Source organism: Doryrhamphus excisus, linkage group LG22 (assembly GCF_037039965.1).
Source record: "Doryrhamphus excisus strain RoL-2023G ecotype Guam linkage group LG22, RoL_Dexc_Guam_v1.1, whole genome shotgun sequence".
NCBI lineage: Eukaryota > Metazoa > Chordata > Actinopteri > Syngnathiformes > Syngnathidae > Doryrhamphus > Doryrhamphus excisus.
The window spans coordinates 1,478,695-1,499,437 of NC_136378.1; the positions used below are offsets into that span (position 1 = coordinate 1,478,695).

The 20,743-nt window shown below is 42.3% G+C and overlaps 2 protein-coding genes across 5 annotated transcripts in view; both read left to right on the plus strand.

The window, feature by feature from the left end:
• dock2 (dedicator of cytokinesis 2) overlaps positions 1-4,503 on the plus strand; it is an 82,872-nt gene extending 78,369 nt beyond the window's left edge. Inside the window, exons 40-51 of one of the 4 annotated variants that reach the window (XM_058062957.2) lie at positions 239-380; positions 569-650; positions 744-828; positions 1,162-1,248; positions 2,081-2,257; positions 2,346-2,429; positions 2,528-2,665; positions 3,143-3,270; positions 3,343-3,523; positions 3,597-3,702; positions 3,791-3,939; positions 4,065-4,206. In XM_058062957.2, the coding sequence (XP_057918940.2) occupies positions 239-380; positions 569-650; positions 744-828; positions 1,162-1,248; positions 2,081-2,257; positions 2,346-2,429; positions 2,528-2,665; positions 3,143-3,270; positions 3,343-3,523; positions 3,597-3,702; positions 3,791-3,939; positions 4,065-4,127 (1,422 nt within the window). In that variant the 3' untranslated portion in view covers positions 4,128-4,206. Of the gene's footprint in view, positions 1-238; positions 381-568; positions 829-1,066; positions 1,249-2,080; positions 2,258-2,345; positions 2,430-2,527; positions 2,666-3,142; positions 3,271-3,342; positions 3,524-3,596; positions 3,703-3,790; positions 3,940-4,064 lie in introns of those variants that run through there. The other 3 variants (XM_078788261.1, XR_013625280.1, XM_078788262.1) reach the window with 3 other exon arrangements.
• A 3,201-nt stretch (positions 4,504-7,704) lies between these two features.
• Positions 7,705-20,743, plus strand: part of trpc7b (transient receptor potential cation channel, subfamily C, member 7b) — a 61,907-nt gene continuing 48,868 nt past the window's right edge. Inside the window, exon 1 of the mRNA XM_078788265.1 lies at positions 7,705-7,841. The gene's annotated coding sequence lies outside the window, so the exon portion shown is untranslated. The remainder of the gene's footprint in view (positions 7,842-20,743) is intronic.

Consider the following 20,743-nt stretch of genomic DNA (forward strand, 5'->3'; position numbering starts at 1 on the left):
GTAACTGTTACATTTGTTCTCTTCCTGCTTTCCTAATATAGTTTGAGTTGTTTTTTTTTATTTATAAATTTATGATTTTTAAATTTTTAAATTTTTAAATTTTTAAATTTTTAAATTTTAAAATTTTAAAATTTTAAAATTTTTAAATTTTTAAATTTTTAAATTTTTAAATTTTTAAATTTTTAAATTTTTAAATTTTACTACAATCCCCCCCTCAACGGTTCCTCCTTTTCACCAGAACAAGGTGTTCATCCACCGAGGTAAAGAGTACGAGCGCAGAGAGGACTTCCAGAACCAGCTCATGAGCCAGTTCCCCAGCGCCGTGCGCCTCAATACCACCACCATGCCGGGGGACGACATCCGGAACTCTCCGCTGCAGTGTATCCTCTTTTGTCGACCAGACACATTCTACTCGTCATAATATTATAAGTTTTTTACAAAAACTTCGGACACCCCCGATTTAAAGAAACAGAACCCCCTTGAGATTGTAGTCCTTCCAGTTCGCACAGTCCATGGGAATATTCCCCATCCTGCTGCAGCGCTGCGCTTCCTTAGTCATGTAAACCAGACATCCAGTGTTTCACCGTGCAGCCGGTCTTGGAGATTCCTCCCCGCCTGAAGAACAAGCCCGTTCCCGACCAGATCATCAAGTCAGTGCCGTTTGAAGAAGGAACGCGTGCGCTGAGCCGACACCGGCGAAGAAGACGTTTTAATGATGCTGACCTTTCTTTGACTCCATCCAGCTTCTACAAGTCCAACTACGTGCAGCGTTTCCACTATTCCAGACCCGTGAGGAAAGAACCCGTGGACCCAAACAACGAGTTTGCTGTGAGTGGATTCTCTCTGACACACTCTTGTCCTTAGCTTTTTTTTTTTCTGGATGTGTTGTTAAGCATTCCCGAGCATCCGCAAGATGTCACGTGTAGTATTCCACACTGCTCACTAGCTGTCAGTCATGTTACTGTAATATTCGGTGAGACACACAAGCACCAGGCCTGATTGCCGGAACAACAGGCTTTTTTTTAGGAGTGTATAGGTGACTGTAGGGGTGTTATATCATGCCTAGAGGGCTCTAGGCATGATAATCATGACCTTGGCATGCCTCATGTTGGATACGTGACACGGACCTTCACGCAAACATCAACGAGTGTTCTCTTTAAGTCCATGTGGATCGAGCGTACCACCTTCACCACCGTCTACAAGTTGCCGGGAATCCTGCGCTGGTTCGAGGCCACAGACATGAAACACGTAAGTCCTTGGGTGGTTTGGTGCAGGGGCGTCCAAACTTTCAACTTTGTTGACTTTGTTTCTCATCATAGACGAAAAAAAACACATTTTTGCTTTAATATTTCAACTTTATGCTACTAAAATAACATAATTTTTACTCATAAAATGACAGCTTTTTATTAGAATACAACTTTTTTGCTAATATTTTGATGATCTTATAAATGTTTTTGTCATGTTTTACAAATATTTCAACTTTCTTGTAAATGTTTTATGTTTTATCGTAATGCTGACTTAACATCATTAAAAAAATTTTTTTTTTAAATTTTTGTTTATTTATTTTTCCCCAACATTACCAAGTAGCGTCTTTCTGTAATATGTCATTTTTAGGCTACAATGATTTTATTTTTTTTTTTGCAGCTTTTGATATTTTAGCATTAATTGCATAAAATTCATTTTTTTAAATGTTCTAAATATTTTAACTTTTTTTGTAATATAATACTTTATATAATAACCTATATATTTATATAATTTATTTAATAATTTGTTTGTGTAAAATAATTATAATATATAATATTTTTGAATATGTCAACTTTATGCCACTGAAATGATTATTTGTCGTCATTATTCTTGTGTGACTTTTTTCTTTTCACATTTTGACTGAATTCTTATAAAATTATTGATTTTTTGTTGCGATTTCATGTCAAATTACATTTTTACAACCTAAAAAATAGGCCAATAAAACCAAACAAACAGGAAATGGTCCCCGGGCCGCAGTTTGGACACCCCTGGTTTCTCATCCCTTGACTGCTGGTCATGTCCTCCATCTTCCATCCCATCATCTCTTCATGTCCAGACCACCTTGTCCCCATTGGAGAATGCTATTGAGACCATGGAGTCCACCAATGAGAAGATCCTGGCCATGATCAACCAGTACAAGGCGGACTGGAGTCTTCCCATCAACCCTCTCTCTATGCTGCTCAATGGCATCGTGGACCCGGCCGTCATGGGGGGCTTTGCCAAGTACGAGAAGGTCGAGCATCATGGAGCTAGCCTTTTTACCTTAACGCCAGTCAAGATGGCCTCCAAGAGAAACCAAACCATACTTTTGCTTCTTTTAGGCTTTCTTTACGGACGAGTACGGCCAGCAGCACCCAGAGGACAAAGACAAGCTGCTGCGTCTTCAAGACCTCATTGCTTGGCAGGTCAGCGTCTGTACTTGCGTGTACTGGCGTGTACTCGCATGTACTCGCTGGCCTAGTTCCTGTCATCAACCTTGGTCTCTGTCCGTGTATCTTTACAGATCCCGTTACTCGGTGGAGGCCTAGCTCTCCACGGGAAGAGAGTGACCGACGACCTGCGTCCCTTCCACGAGCGCATGGAGGAATGTTTCCAAGAGCTGAAAAAGAAAGTGGAGAAGGAGTACGGCGTCAGAGAACTGGTGAGATGGAGAGAGAAGGACCTCCTTCAGTTATTTTCTATTATCAAAACTAATATCCCGATGGTACCATCGTCACCATTATGGCATCAAAAGTCAACATTAGGAGGTAGAAAAGTCAGAATTAGGAGATTAAAGTCATTATTATTCAAATTGGTTTTACTGTCTCAAGTGAGGAGGTGAGGAGGTGAGGAGTTGAGGAGGTGAGGCTCCATAAAAGGCGCCATGGAAAAACAGTAAAAGCACAACAGCACCATCTGGTGGAGAATGCTCGCTCATTTTTAAACATATCTCATAGTACTTTCAAGGTTTACAGATTATACTCTAGTACAGGGGTCTCAAACACGCGGCCCGTGGGCCAAATGTGATATGAAAGCTAATGTTAGTTCGATATGGATGCTGTATGGTGTCATGTACCCAGAAAAAATTATTTGGGCCACCTTGGATGACCTTGAACTCTTCCCAACTTCCTGTGTCCAGTTGGACCCGGATGACAGGAAGTCTACTCGGCCTTGCTCCGTGCTGCGATCCGTTCGCCAGTCCGTCGTCTCCATCTCCTCGCTGCAAGGGTCTGAATGCGGCACCCCGACAAAGCTCTCTGCTGACAGGTGTGACTAAGTCTAACTAAGTCATCGAACTAAGTCACGTCTTTACTTCCTTCTCTGACTTCCTCCTTGTAGGGATTTCCCGCCCGAGCCTTTCAGCGGCACGCTTCCACGCTCCAGCGGCAGCATCAGCACCCTGGAGGAGGACGTGGTAACCGTGGGCGACTCGGAGGTGAAACTGAGGAAGAGCAAGAAGAAGAGGAAGAGGAGCAGCATGATCTTCATCACGGAGGAGAAAGAGCAGACCAGCAAACGGGTGAGATGGATGTCCTCACGTCTTCTGCGGCTGAGTGGGCTCTTCTTCAACGTGATCTCTGTCGCCTTCCTAGCTGTCAAAAAAGCAGGAGTTCCGCAGTGAAACCAACTTGTGGGATCCTCATCCTGGAAATGTGCCGTTGAGCAGCGCCAACTCCAGGTCCCTGCCCGCCATTACAGGTGATTCGGTCTCGGCGTTGCGGTTTAGAGACGAGGAACACGTTTGGTCTGGTCTGAATAATAATCATCGCTGCGTGGAACCCAACAGGGTTGTCGCTAACGGTGGCGGGGGCGGGAGAGGAGGTGGACTCGTCCCGAGCCAGGAGAGACAGCAAGTCCTTGTCCCTCTGCGTGACCTCGGACCGCACTGCGGACCGACGCTCCAAAGGCGTCATCGGCCTCCTCTTTAAATCCAAGGTAGAGAACCTGAACGTAATAATCTTGGAATTGAACCGTCAACTTGTTTTGCTACCTGAGATGAAACAGGACATCGGGAACATCTGAAGGCCGCTTCCACATGACTTCCATTTTTTTTCCCGCAGACTTCCAAAACCGACGATGCGACGAGCGGCGAAGCGGGCAAAGACGACGCCAATCATTTCTGACGTCCGTTTTTCTTTCAATTTCACCACAAAGTCCGCCTCCGACTCTCGCTCTCCCCACGGAAGCCATTTTGTCGGCCGCCGCCGCCGCCGCCTTTAAATAATTCAACGTAGCTGTCAGTCAAATGACCTTTAGTCGCCCGTCGAGCTAAATGCCACCTTGGAGCTCTTCTATCAGTCCGCACTCGCTCATCGTTCCAAAACAAAAACATCACCGGCGCCGTTTAGCAAATAACGACTTCCCATCAGAGACTCTCGCCTGGAACGCTCAAATCCAGATTAGACGCCGTGTGGTCGTGTTTGTACTGCCAAATCATCAAAAGACGCATTTCTATTGATTTTTTTTTTGGGGGGGGGGCTAATATTGTAGCTGCATGACAAAATGACAATAAAGCATCAAGAGAGCGTCAAGCGTCAAGGCCTCATCATAACTTTATTGGATATGCGTTCTCATTGCTCTTTATGTCAAATAATATCTATTTTATTCCAGCAGTGATTTTATTTTTTTCCATTATTTTTCTCGGCATATGAAGCCAACAGATAATTAAAAACTATTTTTTGCACTCAGCATCTTCAAACTGAGAGATGGCTGTAAGACGCTATACCAGTATGATGCAGTGCGCAGTACTGCGGCGGTTGTTTTGATGATCTGTTGCAGTAGTCTGCATGCGTAGTACACGAAAACACATAAACGTGTAACTGATGTGAGTTCCAAGCACATCCGTGCTCTGAATCCTCATCCTCAGGCAAGACGCCAATCATAATAAATTGAATTAGAGGCGGCTAATGAAGGCGCTCACAAGAAGCAATCACAATAAAAAAAGGAAGCTGCAACTGATTTTCAGCCGCTTCTAATTGCATTATGCATATTTGTACTGCTGTACTGCAAGGAAGCCATAAGGGATTGTAGTAGTGGTCATTAGCCACCAGAGGGCAGTAACGCACTGATTTATGTAAGCACTCATAAAAGGCTGGTGTGTTTAATACAATTATTTTTGATTGGAAATCTCACTCTTTATTGGCAGTATTTATTTTTAGCTCAACCGTTAGCATGTTTTTTGTTTTCCTACTCAAAGGTGTTGCCATATAATTCCGTAATTCCGTCTCCAGCCGACAGAGGTCAGTGTTAACATGCTTTTAAGCAGCTGAGGCAGCTCAGGTGTTCATCTCTCTGGCCTCAAGTCCATTCATCAAGGCTGATAGCATGCTAGTAATCACACTTTTTTTTTTCTTCCGCTCCTCCACCATCACTTCACTCTCCACCTGCGTCCCCCCCCCCACTCCCATCCATCCCCCTCCCCGTTTCCAGGCCATTTCCTCTCCTCCCGACACGGCTTCTTCCTCTCTGCAGCCTCCTGACAGGACGCACACGCCGCTCACATGAAGAGCAGCAAGTGGAACACGGCGTGGTAATCCTAATTTGACAGCTCATCACCGCCGGGCTGCTCGTGTTGGCTTCCTGTTTTGACCTCGGCGGCAGCGTTTGTACGCCAGGCCTCGCTTGGCGTCCATGCGCTCCTTCAGATCACACCTTCTCAGGCGGCAGTCCCGAATGTTTGGGAAAACTACCATTCCGGATCAGATGGACCGTTTTAGTGGTGATATTTTATTCTTCCTGGTCAGGACACGCATTTAATACTTGTTGCTAGGCGGAATCCTGAGGTTTAGATGAGTTTATTTGTAGGGACAATGCTATTTCATAAAACAACATATTAGCATATTAACGTTTTTTTGTCAAAAATTTACACCCTAAAATGTTGCCATTTTATGCCATTTTTGGGTGCTCCTGGGGCCCCTGTTGAGTGTATGTGAGGTTTCCCCTGTTTTTTTGAGCAGAAAAGTGCATTAGAAGCAAGTTGAAAAAAAATGAAAAAACATTTTTTGTCAAAAATTGACGCCCTAAATTTTTGGTATTTCATGCCATTTTTGGGTGCTCCTGGGGCCCCTATTTGAGTGTGTGTGAAGTTTCCACTGTTTTTTGAGCAGAAAAGTGCATTAGAAGGAAGTTGAAAAAAACTGAAAAAAAACAAAATTTTTCGTCAAAAATTGAAGCCCTAAAATTTTGGCATTTTATGCCATTTTTGGGTGCTCCTGGGCCCCTGTTGAGTGTATGTGAGGTTTCCCCTGTTTTTTTGAGCAGAAAAGTGCATTAGAAGCAAGTTGAAAAAAACTGAAAAAAAAAATTTTTTTTGTCAAAAATTGACACCCTAAAATTTTGGCATTTTATGCCATTTTTAGGTGCTCCTGGGGCCCCTGTTGAGTGTGTGTGAGGTTTCCCCTGTTTTTTTGAGCAGAAAAGTGCATTAGAAGCAAGTTGAAAAAAACTGAAAAAAATTTTTTTTTTTGTCAAAAATTGACACCCTAAAATTTTGGCATTTTATGCTATTTTTGGGTGCTCCTGGGCCCCTGTTGAGTGTATGTGAGGTTTCCCCTGTTTTTTTGAGCAGAAAAGGGTATTAGAAGCAAGTTGAAAAAAACTGAATTTTTTTTTTTTTTTTGTCAAAAATTGACACCCTAAAATTTTGGCATTTTATGCCATTTTTGGGTGCTCCTGGGGCCCCTGTTGAGTGTGTGTGAGGTTTCCCCTGTTTTTTTGGAGCAGAAAAGTACATTGGAAGCAAGTTGAAAAAAAATGGAAAAAACGACATACCCTTATGTTTTTTGTCAAAAATTGACGCCCTAAAATTTTTTGAATTTTATGCCATTTTTGATGATTCAGATGATTACTGAGGCTTCTGAGCAGAAAGGTCAAAGGTGAAAAACCTTGGCAAAGGTCCACGGCGACATCCTCCTGGATGCATATTTTCAAACCATTAGACGTTCAGGGATTATTTTTCCCAAAAAAACAGGATTCACGCAGATCCCGAAGGATTATGGTGCCGCGTTGAAAGGTCAAGCTCATATTCACAGCTAGATTGGCTGCAAAGGGTCAAAGGTTAAAATGCTGGCCACTTCCAGAGCGATGCTGCTTGTTATCATCTTGAGTGCTCACCCCTTTGTGACGGCCATATTGTATATCAGCTGGGGCAACGTGTGCGTGTGCGTGTGTGCTCTGTGGCACCAAATTAGCCATCAGATATCAGACGCCGGCCTGGCGTCATGTGACTGTCGCCCAGACACAAAGACCGCCGCTCAGAAGAGGAAATGGAGAGAGGCTGCGAGGCTACAGAAATATTATCCAACAAATATTAAAGAAACAGACTGCTCATTTCAATGTCAACGTATTTGAACCCACTTCAATGTTGTTATGATAATATCGCCATAAATATCCAAATATGATGTCCATGTAATATCGTTAAACTCATAATCGTTAAATCTGCAGGCTCTGCATGGGGCCGTTATGGCGAAGAAGAAGCTGAACTGAAAGGCGAAGCTCCCAACTTCCTCTCAATCTTGGTTGCTACCCTCACGTCGTGGTCATCAGGAGCTTTGGGTGGCGGCCGAAAAGGACAAGATGGCCGAACTCCGCATTGATGGAGCCAGATGAGGTGGCTTGAGTTCGGGCATCATCCCCAGGGAGGCGTTCAAGTCACGTCCGACTGCTAGGAGGCCTCCGGGAACACCCAGGACACGTTGGAGATACTATGTCCCTCAACTGGCCTGGGAGCACCTCGGGATCCGCCAGGAGGAGCTGGGCTGGCGCCCCCAAGCCCCGACCCAGGATGGATGGAAGCTTCTCCAAGGCTGCACGGCGTTCCTCAGACCATGGAGACAGAGGTGAGTGAAAGCATCCATGCCAGTCATCTTCTCCGACACACACTGTGCCAAATGGAGACGTTTATTTGTTCACACGTGACCTGTCATGTGACTTCCTGTTGAGGTGACCAATCACATTTGACGTGTTTATGTAGGAGAGTTGTAACGAGCCGTTGAAGAATACATCTTGAAGGAATCACCCGGTACTTCTCCGTCCGCCCACTGATTAGTCAGTTGTCACAAGGGAGCCGGTTGCCACGGTAACTGCCCTCCGTGCCCCCTCCATTGGGAATTGGCTTCATGTTGCTTTCCAGTGTTGCAGTACGCTTGCTCTGCTAGTCTACTTTTTTTTTTTTTTTGCCAAAGGGCAAGTCCTCAGAAACTTGTGGTGCACACGCGTGTGTGTGTGTGCGTGTGTGTGTGTGCGTGTTGTTGTTAACAACGTGTTATCAGTCACGCAGGGTGGTCACCGTCTCCCCCGGCGATGGACTGTGATACCAATCTGTTGCATCAGCTCACAAAAAAAAGTAATGTGAGTACCGAGCTGGAAGACACTTCCCTCTACTTATTATTATTTTATTAACGTCTCATAATAACATTAATAATAATTATTACCATGACTATAATTATAACCAATTTATTATTGCAACTATAACTCTGGCATTTATCACGTTCTTTGTTTTTTTCGCACATACTGTCGATATTTGATGAGTTGAGGTTGCACACAAAAGGGTGAAATTTGTGACAACATGAACCTCGACAGCAGGGGTTTCAAACACGCGGCCCATGGGCCAAACGTGGCCCGCAGGACACTAGTTTGAGGCCCCGAAGACAGCTGGGATAGGCTCCAGCACCCCCCGCGACCCTCGTGAGGATAAGCGGTCGAAAATGAATGAATGAGTTCTTCTCCTATTTTGTGTGGAAGTGGTAATTTTTTGCTTCTTATTTTGTCTTTCCCCACCCTCGGCCATCTCTGTGTGGAGTTTGCATGTTCTCCCCGTGCATGCGTGGGTTTTCTCCGGGTACTCCGGTTTCCTCCCACATTCCAAAAAAACATGCTAGGTTAATTAGCCACTCCAAATTGTTCATAGATATGAATGTGAGTGTGAATGGTTGTTTGTCTATATGTGCCCTGTGATTGGTTGGCCACCAGTCCAGGGTGGACCCCGCCTCTCGGCCGAAGATGGCTGGGATAGGCTCCAGCACCCCCACAACCCCCACAGTAGAAAATGAATGAATGAGTTCTCCTCCTATTTTGTGTGGAAGTGGTAACTTTTAGGCTTCTTATTTTATCTTATTTTATCACACATCTCTGTGTGGAGTTAGGGTTGGCCCCCCGCGACCCTCGTGAGGATAAGCGGTAGAAAATGAATGAATGAGTTCTCCTCCTATTTTGTGTGGAAGTGGTAACTTTTTGGCTTCTCATTTTGTCTTTCCCCACACTCGGCCATCTCTGTGTGGAGTTTGCATGTTCTCCCCGTGCATGCGTGGGTTTTCTCCGGGTACTCCGGTTTCCTCCCACATTCCAAAAACATGCTAGGTTAATTAGCGACTCCAAATTGTTTATAGGTATGAATGTGAGTGTGAATGGTTGTTTGTCTATATGTGCCCTGTGATTGGCTGGCCACCAGTCCAGGGTGTGCCCCGCCTCTCGCCCGAAGGCAGCTGGGATAGGCTCCAGCTATAAGCGGTAGAAAATGAATAAATTGGTTATTTTTGTGTTTATTTTAAGTATAAAGAGTATAAAGTAAGTACAAAGTCATGTGTTGCTAATATTAGTAATGTGTTGGGAATATTTTGACCTTATGCAGGTTCATGAAAGGGGGAAAGTACTCTAATGTAGGTTCATGCCTATCTGACCGTCTCTAATTTTTGACACCCTTCTTGCATTGGACCCCCCCTCCCCCCCCACACACACACACGTTCAGCTTTCCCGTGTGAGTCGATGATTAGTTTCATCTTAGTTTATGCCCCAGATGTCCTTCCTGACGCAACCCCGGCCAGAAATGGAACCCATGTTCTGTGCCCCGAGAGGCCCGAGCGTACCATTAGACCAGCAGGGATCCCATCTACAGCGACGCGGTGCCGCCAGATATGAGGGATGGATTTTTTTTTTTTTTTATGAAAAGTGAGACACGCTGCTGGTGCAATAGATGGACACAGTCCATATCACAGCTTTGCTTCAGTCACACCTTCTCAAAAAGCTCCATGACACCTTGAATCAGGAGGTGATGGTCCTTTGGCCTCGTGTACGCCTCCTTCTGTCCACCAGATGGACCTTCAGCTTATTACTGACACGTATCCGGGCTGCGTGCAGTCATAATAATAATAATAATAATTCCAGATATACTTCACTTTCACTTCCAGTTCCAAAGAATACCGTCTTCGTTCCCACACCGGCTTGTCTCGACGTGCACGTCCAACTTTCATGTTATGGCTAATTGGTGTAAGAGTTCATGAAGGACTGTCCAGTCCCACAGGAGATCCGCTCCTCTGTATGGGTCTAATTAAACACAGCGTTCTCATTTGCGCCCCGCTTCTTCTCATCCCTCGTCAGCGCCTCCTCCTTGATGCACACTGGGCTCATTAATTACTCCTCCGTCCAGAGCTGCGTCCGCGTCATCTAACATATACGTAGCTTTGTTAACGCCACCGATGTTGGGTTCCCTCAAGAACGCCCAATGGGATGCAAACAGAACGGGACACTTAGTATCTTCTCTGATCATGATCAAGGATCATCTTTGGTGTGCTAGGCTACATCTAGAACAGGGGTCTCAAACACGGCTATGTGACTGACAGTCCAGGGTGTAGTCAGCTGGGATAGGCTCCAGCCCTGCCGTGTCCCTTAACAGGATAAGTAGCGTAAAAAATGGAAATGAAGTGTTTTGGTGTTGAGATGCTTGGCAGTTGTTGACGGCTCATATGGGAACAAACACTCCGTGTGTGTGTGTGTGTGTGTGTGTGTGTGTGTGTGCGCGCGCGCGGTGTCTTATTTATGAAGGGGAGGACAGCGAGGCAGGACACTTTGAAAGCAATTACCCTTGGATTAGATAGTCATCAGATACCCCGGGTGACAAGGTTTGTATAAGACCCAGCCAGCACTTCTCAAAATCCCAATATGGCAGCGTCCTTCAATTCCGGGACGCTTTAGTTATAATAAAATAACGCGGCTGCTCGATGCCGTTAAAAGCAACGGGGACAAGTGGTTTAGACTTAACAAGAAAACTGATGAGACGGGAGAGGAAATGTTTCAAAGTCAAATAAAACTGACCTCTGCCTTTCCCTTTTTACTTTACCTTGTCTCGAAATGTACTGTATATGCCTTAGTCATTACTTCCTGGTTAGTTCTTCTTAGTAACTACTGTACAGTAGTGAGACCCAGGTGACATGGGTTAGTTGCACATATTGGTAATGGTAATGGTAATGGTAATGGTTTTATTTCATTTGAACATGCATCAGATTACAATTGAATGCATCCCATAATCAGTTCCCAGTTCCACATGTCCAAAAGGAGTAGGAAGAAGCAAAGCTTATTAAATCCTACCCCTCCATTTGGTACTTTTACAATCAGTAACTGTTACATTTGATCACTTCCTGCTTTCATAATATAGTTTAAGTTGTTTTTTTTTGTTTGTTTTTGTTCTTTTTTTTAAATTTATAACTTTTTAATTTTTTATTTTTTTAATTGTTTAATTGTTTTATTTTATTTTTAATTTTATTTTTACAACAATTTTTATTTATTTTTATTTGTACTCCGGTTTCCTCCCACATTCCAAAAACATGCTATGTTAATTGGTAATGGTAATGGTAATGGTAATGGTAATGGTTTAAATTCATTTGAACATGCATCAGATTCCAATTGAATGCATCCCATAATCAGTTCCCAGTTCCACATGTCCAAAAGGAGTAGGAAGAAGCAAAGCTTATTAAATCCTACCCCTCCATCTGGTACTTTTACAATCAGTAACTGTTACATTTGTCCACTTCCTGCTTTCCATAATACAGTTTAAGGTTTTTTTGTGTTTTTTTTTTTTAATAATGTACCTCATACCAAAGTACGAGGTGATGTGACCATAGTACCATGTACCATAGTACCCATTATGTCATTTGTACAATCGATATTGTAAAAGTGTCTGACTCTATCTCGATAATAGCATCATATCGCTAGGTGCAAATGTTGAAAACAGTACTCGTCGAGGTCACATGCTCCCCAAAGACGGACAAGCGGCAACAAGTGAATCTAGTTTTGTTTTCTTTGCAGTGAAAGAATAAATAAACGGCGGCCTTTAGCCTGTTAATTGGACTTGTATTGAACCCCACCAGCGTTGCCCTTTGGTAGAACCACTTAGATTAGCTGTGGGAATTGCACGCATGACTTGTCCGGATGGAGTACCACATCCTCGGTGTGGAGATGAAGTATTTGGTCAGGTTGGATGGAACAATCAATGAGGGTTGACATTCATGTCGTCTCCGCAGTACGGTGGCACAGTGGGAGGTTAAGATGACAGATTGCATTGGTGTTTGTATTCCTGAGGGAAATACCGTATGTATTGTCAACATGTAAATGATGAGCCAAATATAAACCAGCTATATTGTACATTAGGGGTCTCAAACTCAATTTACTTGGGGGGCCACTGGAGCTAGGGTCTGGGTGAGACTGGGCCACATCAGGTTAAAAAAAAAATGCATTTATTAAAAACAAAAAATTAAAAAACTTTGCTTTGGTTCCAATTTTCTACAATAAAAACTCTGATAAAACATTCCACTGTTCTCAAATATCTTAATTTTTATTTTTCTACACAAAATAAGATGAAAAATACATAAACAAATCAAGAATAAAGAAAATCAATCAGTAATAAATAAATATAATAATAATAATAAAACGTCTAATAATAAAAACTTAAGAAACCAAATATAGTTGGTGGGTAGACAAATGATTTTTTCAGATTAAAATGAACAAAGCATTATTAGAGCCCTGTAGACATGACAAAACACGACTATAGTCACATTTATACTCTTTTTATTTACAACATATTGCGCAACTGCAGGGTCTTGAGACACATGCTAACTCGCAAACTAGAGAGCTAGCGACCTAAACTGTAGCCTTCAAGTTATTTCCTTTAAACCTAAATAGCCAAAAACTTACCACTTCCACACGGATAGGGAGGATAACTATTAACAGTTATTTAACCTTTAACATGAACATGAATCAAACGTAATAATTTTTTCTGGGTACATGATACCATACAGCATCCATATCAAACTAACATTAAACTTTCATATCAAGGCGGGGGCCTCAAACTAGTGTCCTGCGGGCCACATCTGGCCCGCGGGCCGCATGTTTGAGACCCCTGCTGTACATAGACTCAATTTGGACTCAAGACCAAATTGTTATCGTTTTCACTGATTTGTTGTGTGTGTATCTTTATGGGACGTGGTGACAATGAGGGACTCGCACATCCAAAATCAAGCACCAAGCTCTGGCATTTACATGATAGATTTAAACATCTCCTAAGGGGGTGTTTGCATTTTGTGAAGGTCAGACAGGACAGGAAATGAAAGGGCACAAGAAGACTGTTTTATTGATATTTTAAAAGACTACTTCTCATAATCACAGAAGGAAAACAAATTGATTCCAGTGGCGATTTTTTTTTTTTTTTTTACCAGGCATGTGATCCACCTGAAAAACGACAAATCCGGGCGTACGATGGAAGTAGGAAAGAAGTAACCAGTCCTTCTATTTCCGAGTCTAAGGTACCACGACTAACAAGTACCTGCTTTAAATTTGATATTTTGAAGTTGATGTTGAAACAAGGCTGCACCTGTCACTCATGCGCGTCAAACCTTGCTGTTATCATCCTCTCCAGGCTGTGTTTGCTGCTTGTCTTTATTTCCCGCATCAGTACACGACAATAGCATCATGTGACATCCAAATGTAAGTCAACGGCCAGCAAAGACGTTTGCGAATGCTTCATTTTGCGTCTGCTTCCAGCAGATGGTCGTGGCCGTTGTGTCCTGTGATGATGGGATGTTTGATTTATGCAATTTTTTTTAAATTGGCCCGACAATCTGGAGTGGCACCGCTAACCGTTTACGAGATTGGCTCATCTCCATCATGGCAGCAGTTGCGCACGTCACTGGAGGTGACATTCGGGTGTAATTAGAGGAGGGGAAAAACTACTCCAAATTTACATCAAGCACTTGGAAAGTTGGAAGTCAATGGCCTCTGTAATTATTTGCAGCAACGTTATTATAATGCCAGATCCATCAAAGACCATAATTGTACAACTTTAGAGGTTACACACACAGTTCATGATCATGTGATATGTCACCAATAAAGTAATTACACTTCACTTCATTAGTCTACTCTGCTGATAGCTAAGCAATACTTCTTCAGTAGTTGCATGACCTCGGTGCCGCTTTGTTCATCATACATGCACTTTTAGCCCCCTGGAGATGCGCAGGAAATGAATGAATGTAGTAGACATTCCAAAAAAATCCAAAAACCAAATAAGGAACAAGAACCGGGATTCCCACTTTTGGATAAATTTAGTAGAAATACTCATTTGTTTTAAATGTACACAAGTACACACAATTCATTCATTTTATACCGCTTATCCTCACCAAGGTCGCTTGGGGTGCTGGAGCCTATCCCAGCTGTCTTCTTCAGGCGAGAGGCGGGGTACACCCTGGACTGGTGGCCAGCCAATCACAGGGCACATATAGACAAACAACCATTCACACTCACATTCATACCTATGGACAATTTGGAGTGGCTAATTAACCTAGCATGTTTTTTGGAATGTGGGAGGAAAACCGGAGTACCTGGAGAAAACCCGCGCATGCACGGGGAGAACATGCAAACTCCACACAGAGATGGCCGAGGGTGGGGAAAGACAAAATAAGAAGCCAAAAAGTTACCACTTCCACACAAAATAGGAGGAGAACTCTTATATTATTATATTATATATTACTATTATTATTATATTATTATTATTACTATCATCATTATTTTCCTCTGATTATTACTACTACTACTACTAGTCGTAGTAAGCTAGTATTAGCCTGCTTTTGTCCTATTATATGAAATTTGTCAGAGATTTTTTTTGTAAAAAAAAAAAAAAATGCATGTGTTCTTTCCACAGGCTAACTACACGTATAGCATGTTGGTCCTCCTCCTCTTCCTCATTTTCTCCATCCGCCTCTCATTAGGCTCCTTTATCATCCGCAAACATGTTTTGATATGAATACACTCTGGCTTTGTTTGTTCAGCGCCGCCACAATTTCCCTCTCATATTTGATGACTCTGTGCATACGTGATAAAGATCATTATGCCAACGCCAGGAAGCGTTTGGTTCGGTCTTGGCGGCACCATTGTTGCTTCTGCATGAGTCTAAAACTACCTTGAGCAAGAGATCCGCCATTACTAATACTATTTTAGTTTAGTTTATTTTAGTTTAGTTTATTTTAGTTTAGTTTAGTTTAAGTTTTAGTTTTAGTTTAGTTTAGTTTAGTTTAGTTTAGTTTATAGTAGCTTTGAAGTGGTAATGGAAGATGCGGGGACATTCGAATACGGTTGCCCGACTAGGAGAGGACAAGAGAAGGAAAAATGGCCATTTTCCATCTCAGTAGGACCTCCCCCAAGTTCATTAGTCTACCATCATGCATAATACAATTTCAATAATTCAGAAAAGCTATGAAAGGGAAAGTGGAGTCGTTGGGAAAAGCCATCAGTCATGCTAGTAGCAAACAGTTAGCTGGTGACTTCTTTCATTTGCTACTCAAATGTCGAGACGGAGCGTTGGCTTTGACCGTTTTTATTTTTATTTTTATTTTTATTTTTATTTTTATTTTTATTTTTATTTTTATTTTTATTTTTATTTTTATATATTTTGTGTCCATCCAGCCAATAAAATAGATATCATGCCAATGTCGTTTTCGTCAGGGGTTTGTTTGCCATTGCATCTGCTCACCGCACCTGAGCCCAATGGCCGCCACTTCCTGTTTGGCTGCCAGCATCAACACGCGCTATCGGACAAAGGTGGAGTCTGACCAGGAAGAAAATGCTGAATCTCTGAAGCGTTTGCATGCGGGTCCCTTCCTGGTTTCCCTGCCCAGATCAGCAACTCTCACTGTTTAACAAGCAAAGAGCAGACTTTGTATGATGGGGGGGGTGGAGTTTGACTTTGGAAGACGTCCTTAGTCATTGTCTTCATCTCAGGGGACGCCTTCTTGTCATACTGATGAAGACTTGTCCTTTTCTTCTCCGCCACCCTCCTTTAAGAGTCTTCCCAAAGCACTCAGCCCTAAACATTGACTAGACGGAGCACCTTGCAGGCCTGCCGCACGGAATGGAGGCTTCAAAGGGATTGGAATTGGGCCGCACCCAATGAAGCCGCAGTCCGACACCCTACTTGCCGTCCTTTGGGGTTATACTGTCTAGAGAGTAGACTCGGCTTCCAGTTAACACCCCCCCCCACCCCCCAATCTGGCAACGCTCAGCCCCAGTCTGCAAATCTTGACAACCATCAGCTCGATGCTTCTCATGTTGGCAATTTCTCCTCTTCTTCTTATCATCTCGGTGTTGAACTTGTAACCTTTTTTTAATCTTGTCGCTCGCATCAGATTCCAATTGAGTGCATCCCATAATCAGTTCCCAGTTCCACATGTCCAAAAGGAGTAGGAAGAAGCAAAGCTTATTAAATCCTACCCTTCCATCTGGTACTTTTACAATCAGTAACTGTTACATTTGTTCACTTCCTGCTTTCCTAATCTAATTTAAGTTTGTTTTTTAATTTAATTAATTAATTTTAATTTCTATTTTATTTTTATTAAAAAAAATTATTTTATTTTAATTTTTCACGGACCAAAGTACGAGGTGATATGACCATACAATGACATAATGAGTTAATAATAAGTTTTTTTCCTAATTGTGCATTTTTGGCCTTGTGCGACTTATACTGCTTATGGCATTTCATGTCATGTCATTAATAATATAATAATAATAATAATAATAGCAGGTTGAGGGTGCCGTGTTGGGAAGCCTTTTTACTTATATGGACCTTCATATTGGACCCATAAATGTCTTTAGCCGTTAGATCATGGTTTCCATATGTCTCCATATGTCTCCATATGTCTCCATATGTCTCCATATGTCTCCATATGCAGGCAGTAAGCGATTGACATGCATGACTGAGGAGTGGCATCATTAGGAAGCAAGCTTTATATGCTAATTTCACACATTCAAATTGCAAGTCAGCTCAGACTAAGCGTGAAAAAAGTAATTATGCACGTCCGGCCTGAAGAGCAGCTACACAAACAAAGACTCACTCCGGGGGCCACAACATGGGGCTCACTTGCATAATCCACCCAAGGAGCGTTATCAAAAGGTCTGCCTTCACGGAAATAATAACGCTCCCGTTTTATCAGCACTCACGGGGAATAGTAACATTAGCCGTCCATGCGCTTGTGGTTGGAGCGCAGTAGAACGGTACTTCATCATCATGGCTGGTTATCTGATCAAATACTTCACTTCTATAGCCTGAAAACTAGAAGCAGTTCAGAAAAAGAGATCCTCTCTTACCGTATTAATTAAAAACAGCAACGTTATCTTTGTTTTGATAGGAATAAAGCGTATCGCTGCTTCAATATGAGGTGTATACAGGTATATACAGATATACAGGTATATACAGATATATACAGGTATACAGGTATATACAGATATACAAATGTATACAGGTATATACAGATGTACAGGTATATACGGGTTTATACAGGTATATACGGGTACATACAGATATACAGGTATATACGGGTATATACAGGTGTATACAGGTATATACAGTATATACGGTATATACAGGTATATACGGCAGTTATATACAGGTATATACGGCAGGTATATACAAGGTATATACGGGTATATACAGGTATATACGGGTATATACAGGTATATACGGGTATATACAGGTATATATGGGTATATACGGGTATATATGGGTATATACGGGTATATATGGGTATATACGGGTATATACGGGTATATACAAATATACGGGTATATACGGCAGTTATATACAGGTATATACGGCAGGTATATACGGGTATATACAAGGTATATACGGGTATATACGGATATATATGGGTATATACGGGTATATACAGGTATATATGGGTATATACAGGTATATATGGGTATATACGGGTATATACGGGTATATACGGGTATATACAAATATACAGGTATATACAGATATACAAATGCATTCAGGTATATACAGATGTACAGGTATATACAGATCTATACAAATATATACGGGTATATACGGGTATATACAGGTATATACAGGTATATACGGGTATACAGTCGTCATTCGTAGTGGCTCTGTATGATTAGAAAGGCTGTATTTCCTGGTAAGACGCAGGTCTTAGACATTTTAATAGCGACTGTAAACCTCAGATTCCATCTTTTTTTTTAGTCTAGTTGTTTTATTTCCGTCTTGTCTCCCGTGGTCTTTCCACCCATCCCTGACCTTTCGGGCCAACCCAACACGGCGTAGGCTTTGTAACCGATATATCACGGTGGCGGCGGCGGCGAGCCGACTTCTGTCACTGCAGCCTTGGGTCACTTTGGCATCTTTGTTCAGCGGAGTGGGAAACGAAAATCTAGCTCGTCACTTCATTGTCTCTGGACCTTTTTCAATTTGTGCAATGGATTTTCCAGGCGGTAACCGGGTGAGGCTGGGATGATTTGCACCCCCCCCACCCCCCCACCCACACACACACACACACGGTGTTGCTATAGGCGGCAGGCAAATGTTATTGGGGATGCAGGAAATCTTGTCTCGGGTGATAAAAAGTGACAGCTGATTTATTTGATCCTTATCAAATATTCAACCCGTGGGCTAAAAAAAAAAAAAAAAAAAGGTTGAATCCCACATTGTGATTGTGACGCTAAGGGCAGCTATTTCATTTTTCACCACTGCAAAAACATAATCCCCTTGTCCCAAGACCATGATGGATGGAAGGGGTATCTGTATTGAAGCCATGGCGGAGTCAACATGTTCCAAGAGCGATACATGGGATACGGGAGTGGCGATGTGGAGTCACTGCACCTCATTGGACGACATTTATATTTATGGAATACCATTACCTGGGACATTTATCCTTTGATTTTCCCAACAAATACATAGAGTCGCTCCTAAAACCCATTTTGATATGTAATACCCGTATGTCCTACATCCCCAATAAATCACTATAGTGACAGTTACTATGGTACCCATTATGTCATTGGATGCTCATATCAATATTAAAACAAAACAAAACAAAAAAAACCTTAAACTATATTATGGAAAGCAGGAAGTGAACAAATGTAACAGTTACTGATTGCAAAAGTACCAGATGGAGGGGTAGGATTTAATAAGCTTTGCTTCTTCCTACTCCTTTTTGGACATGTGGAACTGGGAACTGATTATGGGATGCATTCAATTGTAATCTGATGCATGTTCAAATGAAATAAAACCATTGCCATTACCATTACCATTACCATTACCATTACCATTACCAATTAACATAGCATGTTTTTGGAATGTGGGAGGAAACCGGAGTACAAATAAAAATAGAAATAGTCACAAAAATAAAATTAAAAAATTAAAAAAATAAAATGAACAAAAACAAACAAAAAACAACAACTTAAACTATATTATGAAAGCAGGAAGTGAACAAATGTAACAGTTACTGATTGTAAAAGTACCAGATGGAGGGGTAGAATGAAATACAACCATTACCATTACCAAGAAAGTGATACTATAATGTCAACAAATGTCGGTCACGGTGTTAGAGAGCGAAAGGCCTGCCAGGAAGCCACATTTCGTGGACTTGTTGTCATCTTATTTCCAACGCAAACAGAATAAACGCTGTTAAATCCAGATTATGAGCTTTACCATAAAAACCGGTGATGTTAAATTGATGTCTCCCGAGGGCGAGAGCTTGGTAGTTTTGTTGGAAAAATATGCGGTGAACGACAAACACGGTTTGGACATTGGCATGGCGTCGGTATATCTCATGCTAAGGAACAAATGACCCTAAATTCCAGTGTCTAAGCCCCGACTGTTGTCTTGAACTTTCAACCATGATCCCCTAAATGCAGTCTGTGGTGTTTTTCTGACACATCATCCTCCATTACGGCAGATGATTGGCTGAGAGAGCAGCCAGAGACACTTGGATGCTCTCCTTGGCCCACCGAGGAGAGTAATTGATAGTTGGCTCCAGCTTACTGATTGGTTCTGCAGCCATGAAGCCCCTGATACGGCTCAGTCTTCAATCACGGAGGTCACTGGACTAGTTTGACTTTCTCTGCAGCCTCAAAGGAAAGTGGTCTTTCTGTAGGTGATGGAGAAACTAGAGCAACCATCTCTGTGAAGGTCATACAAGGTGTATTTAGACTGGGGTAGGTACTGGTCGTGTGGTGCTGGTATTTTCTTCTCTTCTTATTTTCATATTGAGATGCGGAATCTTCCTTAAATATAAAAGATAGCTCATCTTATCTTCCGAGGCTTGGATTAAAAAATTGGGAAAAGTTTGGACAATGTAGTAACATTGGTCTACCCGATTATCCATCCATTTTCTATGCCCCTTATCCTCACTAGGGTGGCAAGGGTATGCTGGAGCCTACCCTAGCTGACTTCGGGTGAGACTAGGCCATCATAGCCAATTTTATGAGTTGTGCTTTTCACATGGTGGTGTAATGAAAATGACTAATACTAGAAATAAAATATTCAGCACCTACGTATCGATCGCCCGGTCTACCGTCTCACGGCTAATGGAGGCGACACACCCAATTATGTTAACTGAATCAAGTCAAGAAAGCTCATCATCGTCACCTGCTCCACTCGAGGGACTCGTGCCCACAGCGAGGACACAAT